At 38.1% G+C, this 18,958-nt stretch overlaps 2 protein-coding genes across 4 annotated transcripts in view; one reads left to right on the top strand and one right to left on the bottom strand.

Annotated features, from left to right (window-relative positions):
• The window catches only part of WASHC4 (WASH complex subunit 4), a 39,360-nt gene extending 25,509 nt beyond the window's left edge, over positions 1 to 13,851 (top strand). The window contains exons 22-34 of one of the 3 annotated variants that reach the window (XM_053977289.1): positions 95 to 249; positions 1,799 to 1,873; positions 2,681 to 2,785; positions 4,150 to 4,284; positions 5,015 to 5,123; positions 5,811 to 5,877; positions 6,621 to 6,707; positions 7,222 to 7,369; positions 7,530 to 7,626; positions 8,103 to 8,299; positions 9,262 to 9,361; positions 10,769 to 10,844; positions 12,227 to 13,851. In XM_053977289.1, coding sequence (XP_053833264.1) covers positions 95 to 249; positions 1,799 to 1,873; positions 2,681 to 2,785; positions 4,150 to 4,284; positions 5,015 to 5,123; positions 5,811 to 5,877; positions 6,621 to 6,707; positions 7,222 to 7,369; positions 7,530 to 7,626; positions 8,103 to 8,299; positions 9,262 to 9,361; positions 10,769 to 10,836 — 1,343 coding nt within the window. In that variant the 3' untranslated portion in view covers positions 10,837 to 10,844; positions 12,227 to 13,851. Of the gene's footprint in view, positions 1 to 94; positions 250 to 1,798; positions 1,874 to 2,680; positions 2,786 to 4,149; positions 4,285 to 5,014; positions 5,124 to 5,810; positions 5,878 to 6,620; positions 6,708 to 7,221; positions 7,370 to 7,529; positions 7,627 to 8,102; positions 8,300 to 9,261; positions 9,362 to 10,768 lie in introns of all 3 variants that reach the window. The other 2 variants (XM_053977288.1, XM_053977287.1) reach the window with 2 other exon arrangements.
• A 36-nt stretch (positions 13,852 to 13,887) lies between these two features.
• Positions 13,888 to 18,958, bottom strand: part of APPL2 (adaptor protein, phosphotyrosine interacting with PH domain and leucine zipper 2) — a 33,854-nt gene continuing 28,783 nt past the window's right edge. Inside the window, exons 16-21 of the mRNA XM_053977291.1 lie at positions 18,813 to 18,865; positions 17,848 to 18,022; positions 17,169 to 17,205; positions 16,919 to 17,059; positions 16,193 to 16,240; positions 13,888 to 15,402 (exon numbers count right to left, since the gene is read on the bottom strand). Coding sequence (XP_053833266.1) covers positions 15,274 to 15,402; positions 16,193 to 16,240; positions 16,919 to 17,059; positions 17,169 to 17,205; positions 17,848 to 18,022; positions 18,813 to 18,865 — 583 coding nt within the window. The 3' untranslated portion in view covers positions 13,888 to 15,273. The remainder of the gene's footprint in view (positions 15,403 to 16,192; positions 16,241 to 16,918; positions 17,060 to 17,168; positions 17,206 to 17,847; positions 18,023 to 18,812; positions 18,866 to 18,958) is intronic.

The raw sequence follows: 18,958 nt of genomic DNA, 5'->3' as shown, positions 1-18,958 counted from the left end.
TCTTACACTTTGGCTTTGTATATCTTTTCACTTCTTTCCACACTTTCCAAACTCAATAGGTAGCATTATTTTACTTCATCCTTTGTGTTCACAGCTTATGTAACTCATTATTTGGACAAGACCTTCTACAACTTAACGACCGTAGCCCTTCATGACTGGGCCACCTACAGCGAGATGAGAAACTTGGCAACCCAGCGCTATGGTTTAAGTATGACTGAGGCTCACCTTCCCAGCCAGACTCTGGAGCAGGTACTGTGCCCACAGGGCAGGAATAGAATTTAAACCATTCCACTGTCATAGGCCTGAGTCACTGAAATGACTGAGCAGTCACTGAAATCCTGGAGCGGAGAATTGTTTGGAAAAAATTACCTTTTAATTTCTTGTTGAATTGTGAGGCAGGATCTTTATCTTCCTTTGGAGATCACATTGATACCTGTTAATGTCATGTTGGACTTGAATTGTTCATTTTTTAACGTAATGAAATGAATTGAGTATGCAATGTCAGAGAATGTTTTCTTGAAAATTCAGTGTCAGTGGTTTGGCAAGCAGTAGATCCAGACAACTGTCACAAGTCTGGAATGACCTTTGAGTGGTGGGTCTTTTTCCCTGGTTTATTGCTAGCTTTTCAGTGAATTCTGCTTAGTGATCATCAAGAGAAACTATTTCACAGGCTGGAGACGGAGGACTTTGGGACACCTGTGAATTAGATTCTAGGAGAGTGACTTAGAGTCTCCTAAAAGCTGCTAAACATGGTGACATTAAGAATAAAATTGTAGTGTCATTAAGTTAAGGGTGAAGATATTCACTGTTACAGGGTCTACAGATGGCATAGTTCTGAAGAGTTTCCTTCAAGAGTTTATTATCTTGGATGTTTTTGGCAGTTTGCTTCATTCCCTCATTTGGGTTAACACACTGGTGAAAGCTCTTAGAAATACAGTCCTTTTTTTTCTAATGTTCATGATGGCTGTGTCTTCCTAAGTTGAAAGAGGGCAAAGAAATAAGAACTTCAGCTGGTTTTTTTGGCATAGAAGTGCTGTAGATCAGTTTCTGTTTCCAGCTTTGGTTTTCTCTTGGCCATATTTGATCAGCACATTGTTACAAAGAATTAAACAATTTCACAACAGTAGTTTCATAACATTCATTCTGGTATGAGCTTTACTTCAAAACAAAGACACCCCATACTTCATAACCCCTCAGCCTCAAAAGCATGATAAAATCCCTGGCACAACTGGAAATAGGGTATGTAAATTAAATAGTCATCTCTAGGTGCAGTGATAATTAAGGGACACCTTAGGGAAAACAGTGTAAAGAGTTCTGAAATTTTTATTGTAAATAGCAAACCAGAGTCTTTTATACGGGTTGGGATAACAGTATTGAAAATTAGCTAGTTCCTTATTTCTCTGTAGACATCTATATGTCTGTAGGAATCTCTATGACAAGATTCTATATTTTAGAATCTGAAAATGGATACATTTCAATTTTTAATTTTTTAAATTGTTTAACCGCACCTTGTGGAATAGGCTGGAGAATGCCTTACTTTCAGGGGAAGCTGGGAAAAAACAGGCAGGAGTGCAAATGTTAAAACATGGGCTGAGTTACTTTTTTTGTCCTCTTTTTTTCTTCTTACAGACACCGAACAAAAATTAAGAGGTTCTTCATTTTGCAAAGAAAAACACTGTTTTCTAAAATACCTTCAAATAACTACAGAAAAAGTATTTCTGCACCTTAGCAGTTAGGCATGTCAGTAGTTCCTGAGAAGTTTTATCATAGTAATTGTCAATAAATAATATTGTTTCAGGGTCTGGATGTTTTGGAAATCATGAGAAATATTCATGTTTTTGTATCCCGCTACCTCTACAATCTGAATAATCAGGTAAGGTATAAACCACACCTTTCCTAGCATTTGGCTCTAATTTGAAGGGATTGCGAAATGCAGACTGGAGTACATGTAAGAAAATCCCAGGCTGAACATGCATAGTGAGAGGCTATAAAAAAATTGGTGCTCTAGAAAAACATCTTGGGGGATGCCGTGGGTTGGTCTTGGAGAATGTTGTGTAGCATATTTTGGAAATGTTTTGCTAGTAGGATCACTACATGTCAATTTTCTAGTGAAGCTCGAAGGCAGCAAGGATAATTGGCTGCTCTATAAGAACATACTAAGTATGTAGTGATTTTTGAGCTTGAAAAATGTGTATCTGAAAATGGGTTATTGGAGAGATGAAGCAGTGAATAACATGGAGAATGTGGACAGGGAACAAACCTTTGGGGTTTCTCACAATGTGAGAATGAGGTGCCCACTACAAAAATGAGCAGCTTCCTGAAAGAAAAGAAGTACTTTTTTTCATAGCTTATAATTCAGTAGTGGAACTCATTGCTGTGCTATATGTGGGGTCAAAAGTGCAAACAGGTGCCAAAAGAGTTTAGACTACTTAAAGTAGGATATAATCTCATATATGGGAGTCTTTAGTGCACCATCTGCCTTAGAATTGTGGAATCACAGCTATGTAGAAATTTGGAGAATTTATCAGGTGACGTTCATTGTATCCATGCTATATTTTCTTGGTTCTTTCCCTAATCACCAGTCATCAGCTGCTCTCAGGATATAGGCTATTTAGATCAATAATTTATCACAGAACCAGTTTTGGGTACTTAACTTTATTTTTCCCTCCCTGCCTCCCAGATCTTCATTGAAAGAACAAGTAATAACAAACACTTGAACACCATCAATATCCGACACATTGCTAACTCAATTCGAACTCATGGAACAGGAATCATGAACACAACAGTGAGTATCTTTTGCACTGCTGCTGTTGGGTCATTTGTTTGTGATGGTGCACCAAAACCCCCTCCTTGCATCTCCTAATAGTTTATTTGGTTATGCAGTTTTAATAATGCAGTAATAATGTTCTGTGTGAATTAATAAAACAAGTGAGTTCTTGGATGTGGCACAAATCAATATCACAATGTTTTGAGAGTGTTATCACTTCCAATTACAAAATGTTAAGGAAGAGATCTAAAACCACATCAAAGGAGAGATAGATGTTCTGGTTGGACTGTTCTGGACAGTATGCCCTGATTTTCTCCTTATTAACACTTAGTAGACAGATACATTTGCTGCAGTTAAAGCGAATCTTGAAAAAATGTAATGTTAATTTTTCTAAGTTCTTCTTATAATTGTTATGCATAAGAAATACCAGCTTTTCAATTTGCAAAATAAAGCTACAGACCTCTCATCACTTGCTGGAAAAATGAATTCTTATTACAAAGCTTTTAATGATGTCTGAGGTGTAGGTGGCCATTTTAACCAGCCATAGGTATTTGCCTCTTTGCAAGGGAAATGCAAAGACATGCACTGTGGCTGCTACAGCAGGAATTAATCAAGTTTGTATCAGTATCAAGTTTGGATACAGTGGTAAAGGTGTTTTCAGGTCATTGCTTTCCAGTCTGCTGCTTAAGTTCTACCTTGTTGCGGTTTCCTTTTTTTTTTTCCTATTCTTCTGGCTCTATTAGGGAAAAAAAAAAAAAGGAACTTGCTGAAATATTGAACCCACTCTCAAGTTGTTATTTTAAACGTGGAAATTACTGAAAATAAAGTTTTAATGATTTCATTCACTTTTTTTTCTGAGAGTGGGAGAGAGGGGACTGTCTCAAAAATGCTGCTACTCCCATTATTTTTTGGTGATGTAGATTTACTCACTTCTGATTGTGAGTTAAGTTGTTTTTGCAGACATGAGAAGTATTGAGATGAGAAAGTATTTTAGAAAACTTTTTGAGGAAGTGAAAAAGTTGTGTCAGGAGGTTATGCAGATTCTACAGACTGAGGAAATGGATCATTTCTGCATGTTTCTGCCTGTTTGTATTGTTTCAAAAGGACAGTTACAGGATATTCCAGACAAACTAATGGCTGTGTAGGGCAGGTGATCAACTGAAATACTGACCTTGTCCCTTGGTCCTTTCCTGGAAGAGAGTAGGCATTCCAGGAGAATGGTTTTTCATTTTTCCTTGTTCTTTTAAAACAGTGAAATAAAAGTAAGTTGAGAACTTGCGTTAGAAGTTACTCAGGCATGTGGTGAAAACAGGGTGTTAGATGTCTTTGTTACTTTGCTAACTTTCTTGATTTGACTGTTTTTTTTTCTTTTTGTCTTCTAGGTAAATTTCACTTACCAATTCTTGAGGAAAAAGTTTTACATTTTTAGCCAGTTCATGTATGATGAACATATCAAATCCAGACTTATCAAAGACATCAGATTCTTCAGGGAAGTAAAGGATCAAAATGATCACAAGGTACAGTAGTTTTTGAAGGCTGAAGAGTAATTTTTTAAAAGAAGTGCTACTTTCATGTGACTGAAGGTGCACCAAACCATAATACTGCTGTTATTTAAATGTGTATCCCCAGACAAAGGGACTGCTTTTCTCTTGGCAAAATGCAGTGTTTCCAATGTCTGTATTCAGGAGAGCTTTGTTTCATTCTGTTTGTTCTGTAAATATGGAGTTGGCTAAATGATTCTCTCAGTGACTTAAGGATGATTTGATGGAGTTGTAGTCTGTTCTAAGAGGTTCTAAACTTCCACTCAACTCATGCATAACAGTTTTCAGTTTTAAATTATAAGCTTACTTGAATAGAATCCAAAATGCTGTAATCATGTAGCACTCATTCCAATATGTCAGGATTTGGGAATGTGTCTGGTTTTCCATCCTAGAAAATTGTCTTAAAAATGGGAGAGACAATGTATTTAGTAAAATAGACTTCTAGCTTCTTTGCATGTCAAGTGCTTATTTGTTTTAGGAATACTTTATTTTTCACAGTAAAACTATTTCACTTCTCAACTTGTAGAAGTGACTTGGTAAAATTACTCTTGTGAACTAATACAGACGAACAGGTGTATAATTCATAAAAAAACAAAGCTGTAAATGTAATGTAAAACTACATTACAAATATAATTTTATTGATGTGATGAAAAGCTTTTTTTCTAAGGGTAGGTAATTATTACAGATAATTTAAACTTTTTTCTAGTATCCATTTGAAAGAGCAGATAAATTCAACCGTGGCATCAGAAAACTTGGAATAACCCCGGATGGCCAGAGCTATCTTGACCAGTTCAGACAACTCATAAGTCAAATTGGTATGAAACACTATCTAACCTGTTATAAATGTTAATAAATGGAAGAGATCTTCATCACCTACTGACTGACATTTTACCTGAGGCTAAAGCTAGATTTAATTCCAGTCAGATTGAAAGTAGTTCACTTGTAGCCCATGCTAAGTACATGCTCTCATCTAATTACACAGAAGTGGCCTTTGTATGTCTTTATCTAAGATACAGTTATAGCTTGCATAGATTCCTGTTCCCTTTTCAGTTCTTTGTTATGGAACTGACTTTTACCCATGTTGAGTGTATTTCCTATTAAAAACCTAGTAGTGTTAAGTTAATGTATTTCAAAAGTGGGCCATATATCCAGCTGAAGTATCCTTGAGTGATGCACGATGTGACAATGATAGTTTCAGCCACTGATGCTGTAAATGTGCAGAACTGATCTGTACTTACAAGTGATACAAACTCTTTCCACTGGGCACATTAAACAAAGTGAACAAAACGTTGCTTGATGATGCATTTTTGTTTTATTTCTCTACATAGACTTTTGATAACAGGGTTCAATTTAACTTCTATAACTTAGCTTTCAGAGCTAAGTTCTGTGCCGGAACTACATGGCAACTTTAATTTACATTTCAGAGCCTATAGGAGCTATGAAGGGTGTGTGTGTATTTCAGTAATTATAAATTACTTCCTTGTTTTTTCTTGTTTCTAAAGGCAATGCTATGGGTTATGTACGAATGATAAGATCTGGTGGACTTCACTGCTGCAGTAGTGCCATTAGGTATTTCTACAAATATTTCATTTTTCTCTTAGCTCCTTCTCTTCCTCTTGCTCTCTATTCTTTCTGATATTCCCCATAAATTTTGAAAAGCTCCATTTATATGCTTTCATTTAAGTGGAATTATTGAAGACAGTGCTGGGATTCAGCACTGTACATTCATGGACACATATCACTAAAAATAAAACAATTTATATGGAAAAACATGGCAAAAGAGTTAATAGAATGTATACATTAGTAAAACAGAAGTTCATAAGCCAGCAATTTGTGATGTTAAATAATTTCAAGGGTGCATTAAGGAAAAAATAATACAAACCTTAAGGAACTTTGAAAACACATTCCTTTCATGCCTTTTTCTGTATAGATTTTGTCTATTTATGAAAGATAGATTTTTTTTCTATTTATTGTCTATTTATTCAGTTTATGAAAGATCATTACAATATAGTAACTTTTACATAATAAAAAATGGTTTTCTTGCAAATAATAGTAAACTTAGAGTTACCAAGAATATCAAGTGCTAGAGAGAGGAGATGATAGCCCAGTAAAAACAGAAGTAGAAATAATGATGTGTATGTGTTTAGAAACGAGGTTAATAATGCCTGGATGAGAATGTATGACAGATATGACATAACTTGAACTAAGTAGTCCAAGCCCAGAAGATTAAACTAAGTAAATTATAAATTAGAGTAGATACTTCAATGAATACAGACAGTTGAGCATAATCCTAACAAACAGTAAGTTTTCAGGTTTGTTCCTGATCTGGAAGATATTGTTAACTTTGAAGATCTGGTGAAAGAAGAAGGACTCTCAGAAGAAACACAAAAAGCAGCAAGGTACACTAACATCATGTTTTTAAGGTCTGGGGCAGGGGTAGGATGAGAAAATTGTCATTTTATGTTTATAAATGCAGCTATTAGTTATTTGTGTGTGTGTACGTATTAAAAGTTCTGCTGCCTTTTTGCAAAAATACTTGTTTCAAAGCAAAGCAAATAGAAACAGTTGTTTTGAAAATGTGAAGTAGCATTGATAGTAACAGACCTAGAACCTGATTTCTTGAAAAAAATCTATGTTTCAAAGGTAACAAGCTTTCCTCACTGTGTGCTTGAGCTCTACTTTTAAAGTTTTCAGGGTCTTAGATAAAAAAGATGGAAATGTCTATTCATAGGCCTTTTTTTGAGACAATGAAATCAAAAACCACTATTCAAATGGGCTGTAGAGGGAGGGTACTCTCCCAAATCGTGAATTGTGGATGTAGGAAAAGGGCAAAGAGAGGGTTGTCATCCCAAGAGGTGGGTAAGCAAAGGGATTTCCAGCAGAAGCAGGTAACTCATTGCTCATCCCTTGCAGGCAGCTGGACTCTGTGCTCAGTGACCTGACCCGGAACTTTGCAGAGGGAACAGAGTACTTCAAAATGTTGGTGGACGTGTTTGCCCCCGAGTTCCGCAGCCCGAAGAACATGCACTTGCGCAACTTCTACATCATCGTTCCCCCCCTGGTGAGTGCCTGCATTGCACCGAGGCTTGCTTCAGAAAGGTCTTGTCATGTCAGGGCTGTGTTGAAATGTTCTGTATTAGACTCTAGTATGCATGTGTGACAATGCCTTGCGACATTTGTGAGTCTCCTTGTGATTCCAAGACAGCCTTTCATTCTTTCAGACCCTCAATTTTGTGGAGCATTCAATCAGTTGCAAGGAGAAACTGAATAAGAAGAACAAAAGTGGAGCAGCTTTCACTGATGATGGGTTTGCCATGGGTAAGTTTCAGCACCCTCACTAGCCTTTGGGTAAGCCAACATAATGGACATTTGCAAGAAAAGTTTTGTTTATACTTTGTCTGTTCCCATAATTAAAAATTCCAGAATTTATTTGGATTTATCTTTGCTTCAGCACAATGGATTTGAGGGTTATGGTTGTGTTCAGAATTTCCTAAACATGGAATAGGTGTGTCTATGAGCAGACAGTTTTAACATATATTGAAGCTTCCAAATTTCTTTCTAAGCTTGTGGTTCTCATCCAGATGAGAAGGAATGCAAGTATTTGGAGAAGTGATGTTTTTAAAAACTTTAAGCTTGTTCTTTATTGTAATTTTTCCTGATTGTTATTAACTTACAATTAATCTATTTAAATTATATTTGCATGGAATTATCCACTTAGGCTCATCCATTAAAGACAGTCACACATGTTTTGCAAATTGCATGTTGACTTTAGTACATGGTTTGTTAATGACTAGGTGTGGCTTACATTCTGAAGCTTTTGGATCAGTACCAGGAGTTTGATTCTCTGCACTGGTTCCAGTCTGTTAGAGAGAAGTATGTGAAGGAAATAAGAGCAGTAGCTAAGCAGCAGAATGTGCAATCCACTAATCAAGATGAAAAACTACTACAGACTATGAACCTCACCCACAAGCGACTGGAAGTTTGTTTACAGGTACAGCACGGGCCTGGTTATTTCTGTTCTGTATTGGCTTCTGCACTTACTCATCACAAATCATGTAACTGTTCTGATGGAGCTCATTGAGAGCCAAATCCAGAGCACTGTCTACAGCAACAGTGCAAAAAGAGCATAAAGACTTGAGGTGTATGACCTGAAGGGAATGTCATTGGTTTTTGTGATATTTGAAGACCTGTTTCATTGGAATTCTTTGTCCCATGGAGTTTGTTATAAGAAGTTTAACCAAAATATATTCTCTCGCATTTATGGTTTGGTTGCATTAGATTTCAAAGACTGCACATAACACTGTGAACCCTCAGAGTTGTATGTTAATTCTGAGCTGCTAAATTGAATGATGCATTAATTATCAAATAGAGGAAAAGTGCATTTGAATTTTGGAGCACAGCAGCTCAGGTTTCATCTGTGGTGTGGTGCTTTCTCTCTCTTGATTGGAGAAGCCTATGAGACAAATCTGTCAATGGCTATTTTTACAGCCCATTATTACATTCTGTAATGTCTTGTTGGAATAGATAAGGCCCTGTATGCCCTCATGGTTCCCAGGAGTGTGCACTGTTTGGTCCTCTGTTAAAAACCACATCACTGAACCTTGTTCAGACACTGATCAGCCTTGTGGTTGTTTAAACTATTGGCTTGGATGATTTTCCATGGGCAAGTTGCTCTAAGTTCTTACTGCAGCTACAAACCTCATTTTCAGCCTCAGTAGATCAGTGGCAGATTTATTGCAGTGATGCTGCTTTGCTTAAGTTGCCCTTTAATGTAATTTGACATTTGCTTTGTAAAATGCATGTGAATAAGGTATGAAAGGAGGAAGATTTTCAAGAGCATTTAAGTGATTTAGATACCAAAATCTAGGAGCCTGAGATGCTCATGAAAAATCCCATTGATATTTGTCTACAAATTTGTGATACACTGATGCTCCTCTTTATCTTTTCCCTTAGGAATTTGAACTCCTTTATTTCTCACTAAGTAGTGCAAGAATTTTTTTCAGAGCAGATAAAACTGCAGCAGAAGAAAGCCAGGAAAAGAAAGAAAAAGAAGGTGAGTGAATCCTATATGTAGAACATATTGGCTAATGAAATTGTGTGCCTTAAGAGAGGGTTTTTTTCATGGCTGCTTTCTTGCTCATTGAGGTTGATTGAGTATTCCAAAGAGAGGTTTATGTGGTCATGGGTGATTTAGACTCAGCAAGAAGAGCTCAAGAAGTCCTTCTTTGGAATAGGTGAATTTCAAGCTGGGCTTCTGGGGTATGGGAAAAAAAGCAACACCACAGAAGACCCAACTGATGAAAAAAGCCTGGGACAGGGAGAATTGCATACTTGCAGTAATATGAAATTCAGTAACTCAGCATCATAGTTACCTCTTCAATTACCAGTGTTGACAATGACAGCCTTAGGTGCTGTTAAATAAAGTGGTTTTCACCTGTTGTACCAGCTGGCTTTCAACTTACATAGCAGATGATGCAGTTACTATGGATGTTCAGATGTTTGATGCTTGGTCTCCCATTGAATTCTGTATTCAAAGGGTAAGATTTTAATTTGTGGTGTGGTCTCTTGACTAGGTAACATTGGTGTTTTGCATTTCTATTCCTGGTTGTATATTCTCCCTCATGAATTCTGAAAGAATCTCTTGGAAAATTCTTTCCAAAGAAATGAGAATGCTCCTAAGGATCAAGATACAGAAATGCAGTTTGATCACAAGTTACTTAGCAACTCAGGGAACAGTAGTATATTAAAAACTGAATTGGTACATAATTCTCCACTGTAGTTCTGACAAAGGCAGAAGTGATCTGTGATATTATAGTCACTGGAGAAAAAGATTTGTTTTCTTCTGCACTAGAAAAACAGTTTGTAAAGAAAAATTGTTTTAGCATGAATTTATATTTGATCATATTCAGTGAAGTTGCTCAGGTAAATATTCAGTGCAAGAAAAAAAAAAATAAGAAGTCCAAAGAACTCCAGACATTGTGGGAAGAATAGACATGCTGCTCTGGAGTTTGTAGGAGACCATTCTGGAGAACATCAGCTAATTATATTTTAGATTAAATATTCTCTGTTGTGGTACCTGTTCAGTTCCCCAGGCAATGTGTTTTGCAGGGAGAAAAGCTGGAAGTGCATACCAGGGTGGAAAGTTTTGAACATGGTAATAATATCTATGCCCTCTACCATGATACTTGGACTTGGACTCTGAAAAATGTGTGAGCATTGTATATGTAATTTTTAGACAAGTACTGCTGATTGAAGAATCTTTCACCCCAAATATGAATTTCTTCATAGGGCCAGGACTTCTTGTGCTGCAGGGTCAGGTTGCATATGCTGACCATGAAATACTGCATGAGGTGTTGCTGTGACATCAGCATCATATAAATATATATATGCTAGGATTTGAGGGGTTTTGTTTTGAATAGAGTGTTAAACATGATCCATGCCTCTTTTTTTATCTTTGTAGAAGAATCTGGTAAAGCAAGCAATGGAGATCTTTCCAACTCTACGCCTGCAGAGCCTGTTGTGAAATGACGTGGCTGGTATGGGTGATGATTACTTACTCAAATAACTCATGTCCTTGTCTTTATCAGTAACACTCTGTAGGTGTTAAAGCTCTAGATTTGATTACTTGCTCTGTTAAATCCAAGAGAAAATGCACAGTAGTATACTAGCATCCACTGAGGCTAGGTCTGTGTTTGTCTATATTTCCTGTAGAAACTCCTATTTTTCAGGAGTTTGCATTATTTACAGCACTTTCTTTAGATTGAAAAAAATTTAATAAAATGTTGACCTTGGAGATAGTTACTTTGAAGTATAGATGTGCAGATAAAAAAAATCCTTATTAATTTCGAGATGCATTCTCGCATCTCTATCATAGCATTTAAAAAAACCCAAACTCATAGGCTGTTGGTCCAAGATTTGAACTGGCATCTCTTCAGCCAGAAACAAAACCTGATTCCAGATATTTGCTGTATCTGCTGTCCAAAAAATAAATGAGAGATGTCATTGTGCAGTCCTGTTGCATTTAAGGCAGTCACAGATTACACTGTGGGTGTAACAGTGTATCTTGTGAATGTATGTTAAATGTATTACACAAAATGGAAGTGCTTATTACTGTTTTATTCCAAACCCTCTTGTTATTACTGTAGACAGTATTTGTACTGTGGGAAACTTAGGATCCCACCAAACATTTATTTCCCCGTTTTTGTCCCCTTATCAAAGAATGGGAAAACAAGAAAATCGTAACGTAACAAATTACTTCTCATTTCATACTGAAGGTCTGATTTGCATCCACAGAAGTAAGGAAATCCAGAGCCAAGACAGAACCACAATCAGCTCTTCCTTTTATGACCAGACACTGTGATGGGTGTCTGTAACTATTAAGTGATCTTACAGTTCATGAACATGCTGTGCCTAATTGCAAGTTTCAGCCTCAATTCTGTATTTCCTAGCCTTTGTAGGTCTGTTGTACCATGTGTTGTTCATACAGTCTTACATGCCTGATTATTAACAATAATTGCACTGCAGGCTCAGAAGCTGCTGAACACTGTGAGAACTCTATTTAACATCTGTCCATGCCTGCAACTAGAGGTTCTAGATTGTGCAAGAATTACTCAGATTCCTAACTTAAGTAGCTAGACTTAACTTAAAAGAAAACACCACCTTTATTAAAATATACAGGTGTGTTTTAATCTCCCAGAACATTAACACCCTTCTAGTTCTTACCAACCAGAATAAACTACTCCAGTCAGTCCAGCTGAGAGAACTGCCCTTGGTGGGGTTTTTTTTGGTACTTTTAAACTGTATTTTTAGACCAAACTTTCTTTAATATTTGTTTTAATGGTTCAAATTGTTCCACCCCCTCTTGGGTCATTGATTCAAACAATTCCTGATATACTTCTGATTCGCCCTTTCCTGCCAGTCACTTCAACATTCAGACAGCAAGGATGAATGTTTTGTCGCAACTGGAAAGACCAGACTGATACGATCATTCCATTTGTTGGTTCTGACAACACAAGCTTCATGGACTGTTAAAATCAGCTGGGCTCATTATAGTTTTTTAGTTCATTATAACTGCCCTAAAGAATGCTGCATTACTTGATTTATATTTTTGCTTTTTTACTTTGATACTGGTTTTTTTTTTTTTAATTTGTGTACACTTTTTTGACCAAATTGTGCCCGCACTGAACACTCAGTAGCGTTGCTGAAATCAGCATTCTTCCCATCCTGCTGCAGTTGCTGTGGACAGCCTTCCACATTCCCATCTCTGCTGAAGTCACCTAAGTTCATGGAGTGGAATGGCCAAGTGCTGCATTTCCTTTTTTCACAGCAATGGCAGAATCACCCATAGATGGTGTTCCTTTCCCCAGGATGGCCTTGTTAGGGAGCTGTGTGCAGTCAAGACACAGCCCACACTCTAGTCTGCATTTGTATTTTCCCTTCTCCATTTTTTTTTTCATTTTGAAAGACATTATCTTGCTAAGGTAAGACTTTGCAGTTGAACATAATGTGAACTGAGCGCTGCCTTCATGTATGGTGGTTAACAAATTCACGTGGTTCTGGTGATGGAAATTCTAGAGGAAAGACATAGCCTATTTTTATAGATGCCTGTTTAATCTGGGAGAACTGAATGTATACTCTATGTGGCAAAATATATACATACACAAATATGTACAGTGATAATAGAGCTATTCTTGCTAATACAGGACTGTAGTTTGTATTTCCTTCTTTCTCTTTGTCATGTAGCAGCATAGACATGCAGAAAGCTTTTTCTCATCTGAAATCCAAGGTGGGTCCTGGGTTTGGATGTCATGTGACTGAGTTGCATTAAATCCTTTTTTCTCCCTACAAGGATATGAAAGGGGGCAAAATTCATGCTGTGGTGCTACTACTCTTTCTGTTGCTTTTGGCCTCCTGTTGCAATTACAGGGACTACATGGACCCTAACTGGTTGTCTGGAGATGAGACAATGGAGCTAAAACAAAAAATCCCCTCAACTAAATGAAATGTGCTCATTCAAAAATTCCCAGGGGTGATTAGAAGTGAGGATGATGAGCTTTCTGCAGGGACATAAAACACATCTAGGGTTTTTTTTCCTTCAGGACAGGGCTGGAACAGGCTGAAGGCCAGGCTCTCACCCCCAGCAGGCAGCTGTCACCACTGCCCTCAGGTGTTCAGCCTTGTGCTAAGGCTGCTGGAAGTGCAGCAGCTGCTCTCTGAGGGGTTGTGGACACCCAGCTCCCTGTCAGCCCTGCCACCAGGGGTTTGCATGGCCCCAGCAGCACCCAGCTGCTGCAAACTTCTGGTCCTGAAGGGCACATTCTGCAGGTCCTAGTGCAGCCTGGAACCAGAAAAAAAATTGAGTTGCATCAGATGTCCATCAACAGCTGTTTTCAGCTTCTCAGGTACAAAGGACCAAATGAAATACTTAATGTTTCCTAACTCATTGTACAAAAGGGTATTTTGTTACTCCAGTCTCTTTGGTTTGTGAGTAGAGAACATTATGTACATAAAACTGTGTTAATAAATGCAATTTTGAGAACCTCATTCCCAGTGTTTTCAGTAACACCAGTTCAGTGGGTGTTAATTTTTTTAATAAGACAGCTTCGGCTTTTATTTACTAGGAAGTTCTTGTGTCAGTTATTAACAGTTTTCTTCCACAGCACTTTTAAACACTCAATAACCAGTTAAGTTAGATTTATTCCACATCAAACACTTCCAATCTGGGATCTTTCAGATACTGTTGCACAGATTCTGCTTATGGAAAATCTAGTTTCTTGGTGACTGAGAAGAGTTAAATTAAGTTTGAGGAATTTCAGCCATTTTTTCTAGGTACCTAATCTTGATTAATATAAACTATACTACAGATTACACCCCTACCCCCACTAACAGCTCTTTATTTTGTCTATTTTGTTTGTTCTTGCAAAGTAATGTTGCTGATGTTTTCAGGATGGAAAAATATGTAAACTTATTAGCTAAATCTCTCTAGTGTCTAATCTCAGGAATGTACTGTGAGACTTGTCAATACATTGTAGACTTGTAATCTAACATTTTATTGCTCAGTTTCTTAAAACCAAAGGTTGCTGGTAGACTCAGCTGTTGCATGTCACCACAATGTTAAAAATACAAAGAATTCTTACTATAAAAGTACTTATTACCATCTCTGGCAAGAAACCTAACCATAGAAAAACTGCACACGGCTAACATGCCACATTCGTTGCCTACTTCTGAGGTTTGCATGTCAGTGGTATGTAGAATAATAAATCGAGGAGGTACAATTTGTCCATTATTTAATTACAGAATGTTAGAGTGTGGTCCCCTGGAAGGTAAGAGTAGGCACTTAGATTTGTTTTGTAAGCTTAGTCTAGATGCAATATAAAAATAGATTATATTAATAGGAAAAATTTAGTGTTTAACAAATTGTTTGGTAAATAGGCTAACACAAAAGGTAAATCTTGTTACACATAAACTAGACTAAAAATAACTTCATCTGAAATAAAGTAGATAGTGCATTTTTAACCTTCATTCAGATGCACATAATCATGCAAACTATGAAAATTGACTATGGTAGGAAATTTGAGGCCTGATATTTGTCAGAGGAGCTGGCAGCTCACACGAATTTCAGTGGAATGAGAGGCTGCTGGCCCTGTAAATGTAAGAAATGCCATTAACCCTCGGTGGCTGACAGCTGTGCTCTCCTGCCCACCAGCAGCACTGGCCTCCAGCTCAGGATTGTCAGCTTCCCAGCCACAGCTCCACCCAACACACTGACAAGTGCTAAATGCCTCAAGTCCTGCTGTGCTTCCACTGTAAATCCAGAGCAGCTCTGCTGTAGAGACACCACTGCTCTCCAGCAGGAAAGTGCAGCTGGCCTCAGGTGTGTGCAGGTGACTGAAAATCAGAGATTCTTGCAAAAAGACTCCCTGCTTTTCTACTCCCACACAGGCTGCAGGAAGTGACAGGAGCTGCTTATGCTTCTGATTCCGCCCCTCCTTCATGCATGGTTCCATCCTCTTCTGACACATCATTCAGAAGCATGAACTTCCCATCATTTGTTAATGGCACAGACTTCATTAGCTGAGCTAATGCTTCTGGATCCTGAAGAAAAAGAAGAAAGGTCAGCAAGCCTTTGAGGAACACACATTTCCCAGTGCTTCTTGCAACTTTGTTTTTTTTTTTAACAAGGTTTAGAATAAATATTTGAAACATAAATAATACCTTTTTGAGTAAGTAAAGACAGCCCTTGAGTATTTAAGAAGAAAAAGAAGTAATTAATTTTGAGTCTCTATTTTGCTGTTCTTTAGTTACTGAAAAGCAAGGAGAAAAGTAACTGTCTCAAGAATTTATTATACATATGCTTAGTGGTTGTGACTAAAAGCTCATTTCCCAACTGGTTCTGAAACCTTAGCAGCAAAATTATACAGCAACTAATACTGTCACATCTATATAGTTAAAATATATCTACAAGGGACAGGGTAACTCTGCCATTCATTTTAAGTGGAAAAACACTGATTTTCATCCCTAGGTGAGGAAATAATGTAAATTTCTAAAAGTGAAACAGCAGTGTATGTGATTTACACATCATCCCAAAGGGTTGGTTTGGTTTTTTTCAAAACTTTGCCCCCAGCTTTCTCTCTGATATGAACATTTGGATTTGTGTAATTTTGAATTTGGATTTAGGTGGCACATTTTTTCTCAAATCACATTACTGTGAAATCAAACAGTTTATTTTTGCTGCATTAAATAATGTCTGCAAAACTTTGTCCTTAGGAGGAGTAGCAGGTTTTTGTTTTTTTTTTTTTTTAAGCACACCAGAGGTACCTGGACAATGCAGCCTAAAAGCAGACAATGATGTATCATACAGATATGGGGAATGAAACACACTTACCTTCTGTGCCTCAAGAATTTCTTTTCCCAAGCTAATGGCATAGCAAATCTACAAAAAAGAAGTACATGTAAAGTTCCATTCAGTTCTGGTTTGGCTTTTTGTTCCTTGCTTATGAGTAAACCACACAACTGTCAGTGCAGACTTAGTCTTAAAACCAGGCCTAAAAGCAGAGGTGGAATACCAGTCTGCTATGCTAACTACTAATAAAGAAAACTATCTCAGGTTCAGCTTCAAAGCTCACAGGGGCTGGTAAATCTTTGTACTCAGCTTGGTCAGTTTTAGTCACCAGACTTTATTTCCACACCTGGGGCAGTGTGTGTAAGTGTTTGTAGGGACAAAAGTTCTCCATCCCACTCTATTTCTGTTACGGCAGGCAGCAAACAGCCAGTGGTGTTAGCATGTATGGCTACCTTGTCTGTGAAAGCTGTACATGTCTCAACATAACTGACATTCCTTTTGTTAGTGCTGCTGCTGGACAGCACTTTCCCATCGCTCTTAATGCTGGGATTAGCAATCCCATCCTTTCCTCCTTACACATACTGCTGCATTGTCTGTTAATTTGGTCCCTTTTAGACATAAGCCAGTAAAGGCTTGCATGTTAACACAGGTTTTCTTGGCCAGAAATTGAGCTGCTCTTGCTTCTATAGCACTGTTTCCCAGATGTGTAAGCCAAGAAGCCACAGACCTGTTTTCTAAATAAAGAATTTTATTAAATGTTACACAAACCTTTTCCCCTTCTGTGTTGCTCTCAAAAACATACGCGCTCATGGATTCTTCTCCCAGAGTCTCACTGAGGTGGATCACAAAACCAATCAGTCTCCTGTTCTCCTGATGGGCAGCAAACTGTGTCACAGTGGCAAGTTCAAACTGGAAAAGTAAAATAAATAATGGATTTGTTTTAACCAGCTCAAGTTAGCAGGTTAGCTCAGGTTCATGGGACTGAGTAGTCACTGCTGTGATAGAAAAAGTTACTTACGCTCGCTCGTGTAACTTGGGTTTGAGGATCTATTAACCTGCAATTACATGTAGGGGAAAAAAAAAAGAAAATAATTTTAGAGTGATTCCTGGTAATTTCAAGGGCCTTTATAATAGAAAGCCAGTAACTCCAGCAGTTTTACAGATGAGGAAACCTATGCACGGAATCAGGTGCTTTAGCTGTGATTAGTAAGGTTCAAATCTAGGCCTTGACTCTCAGCTGCCTGACAGGTACATGTCAGAGCACCTTTCTGAGTCACTTGGAAAGGATCTTGAGTGCCTGGACTAACACAAAATGCAGAGGGACATAAACACACCCCAGCTACAGGGAATGTCTGACATCAGCATAGTCTATAGTGACACTACTGTCAAAGGACATCATTAGTAAAGAGAATCTTCCAATCCATTGTTTTGCATCATTTTTTTGGTATCTTTGCAGGGTCTTATAGCCTCACTACACCCCTTCGGTTTTGATAGGGCATTCTTACTACTTGGTCTGGAGGATCATTTCTAGGTATCAAAGAATAAGAAAAGAGACATTTCTTTCTAGGTAAAGTGACTCTTGGGATCTTGTTTCCTCAAAGGTTGTGTGCCTTAGGAAAACAAATCCAACAATACATAATAAATCACAAATTGTTTGAAGAGAACAGAATATTGACAAGTTAAGGCTTCTACAGTACCTCAGGTTCTTGCTGGTGACCATGAGGTGGGATTCAGTCATGCGGAAGATGTTGTGAATGGCCCGAGCAGCCAGTACTTGTCTCATGGCTTCATAAATCACCTCACACGTCTCATCGGACTGAACCGCCATGGACCCTAAAAACCGAACCACGAACATCTGCTGCAGCAGGGAGTCTGCAAGAGAAAAGCCATGACTTCCTTCATTGTGCTGCTTCAACTTTCCAGTAGCTCAAGGTCTCAATGGAATTACTTTATTCACTTTGGAAATTCAACAGTAAGCCTGTGGTTGGTGACCGTCATGAGTGGTGGCTTTTTGCCATGAGTCACACAGTGTCCTGACCCAGTTTCAAACTGTGTGAACAGGCAGCAGTGTGGAGGTGGGGAAGGAAGTTACTGCAGTTGCCTGGAAGCTTTAAAAGTGTGACTGGTCCTTTATGCTTCAATTGATTAGCTAGTAAAATTCTCTGGCCTATTTTGCTATTGGGTGCACATAAACTGTGATGAATTTAGGACCGTGCACAAGCCTTGGCTTCCATTACGCCTGTACATTCTTCCCTTTCTTCTATGTCCTTCTGACCTTCCATGCAGCTGGGCCCAGTGAGGTTTTCACCAAATCCTTCCTTGCTCCTTGACTGTCACTAGAAGATTTAATGACAACTAAGCAGCCATTATGCAGCAAAGCCATTGATCAGGCTCCATTTATGGCCAGTGATGAGCAAGAAAAAGCAGGGTGAATGTTCAGAGCAGGAAGTACTGCTTTGGTTCAGACAGCAGTTTTCTGACAGGGCTGTGGGTTCCAGGCACAGGGAAAGAGAACAGCCAGGGCTAAGCCCTACATATGCTAGTACAGGAAGGTCACTTTACTATGGATCTGTTACTTCTGCTCCATGGTGTCAGGAGCTTTTCTTAAGGGACACTGGGTAGCTAAAATGACTGATTTTATCTGGATGAAAGAAGCACTGACCTTCCTCCTCATCTTTGCTGGTGTCTTCAGATTCCCCAAATGGGTTTGCACGCCTGAGAAATAAGAATTAAAACTTGAATTACAGATTCTGGTCATCACCACTAACAGATGCTGCAATACTTCATCTTGCCTGAAATCACACTGTT

The sequence above is a fragment of the Vidua macroura genome, chromosome 5, assembly GCF_024509145.1.
Source record: "Vidua macroura isolate BioBank_ID:100142 chromosome 5, ASM2450914v1, whole genome shotgun sequence".
Lineage (NCBI taxonomy): Eukaryota > Metazoa > Chordata > Aves > Passeriformes > Viduidae > Vidua > Vidua macroura.
This window is presented reverse-complemented; position numbering and strand designations above follow the sequence as displayed.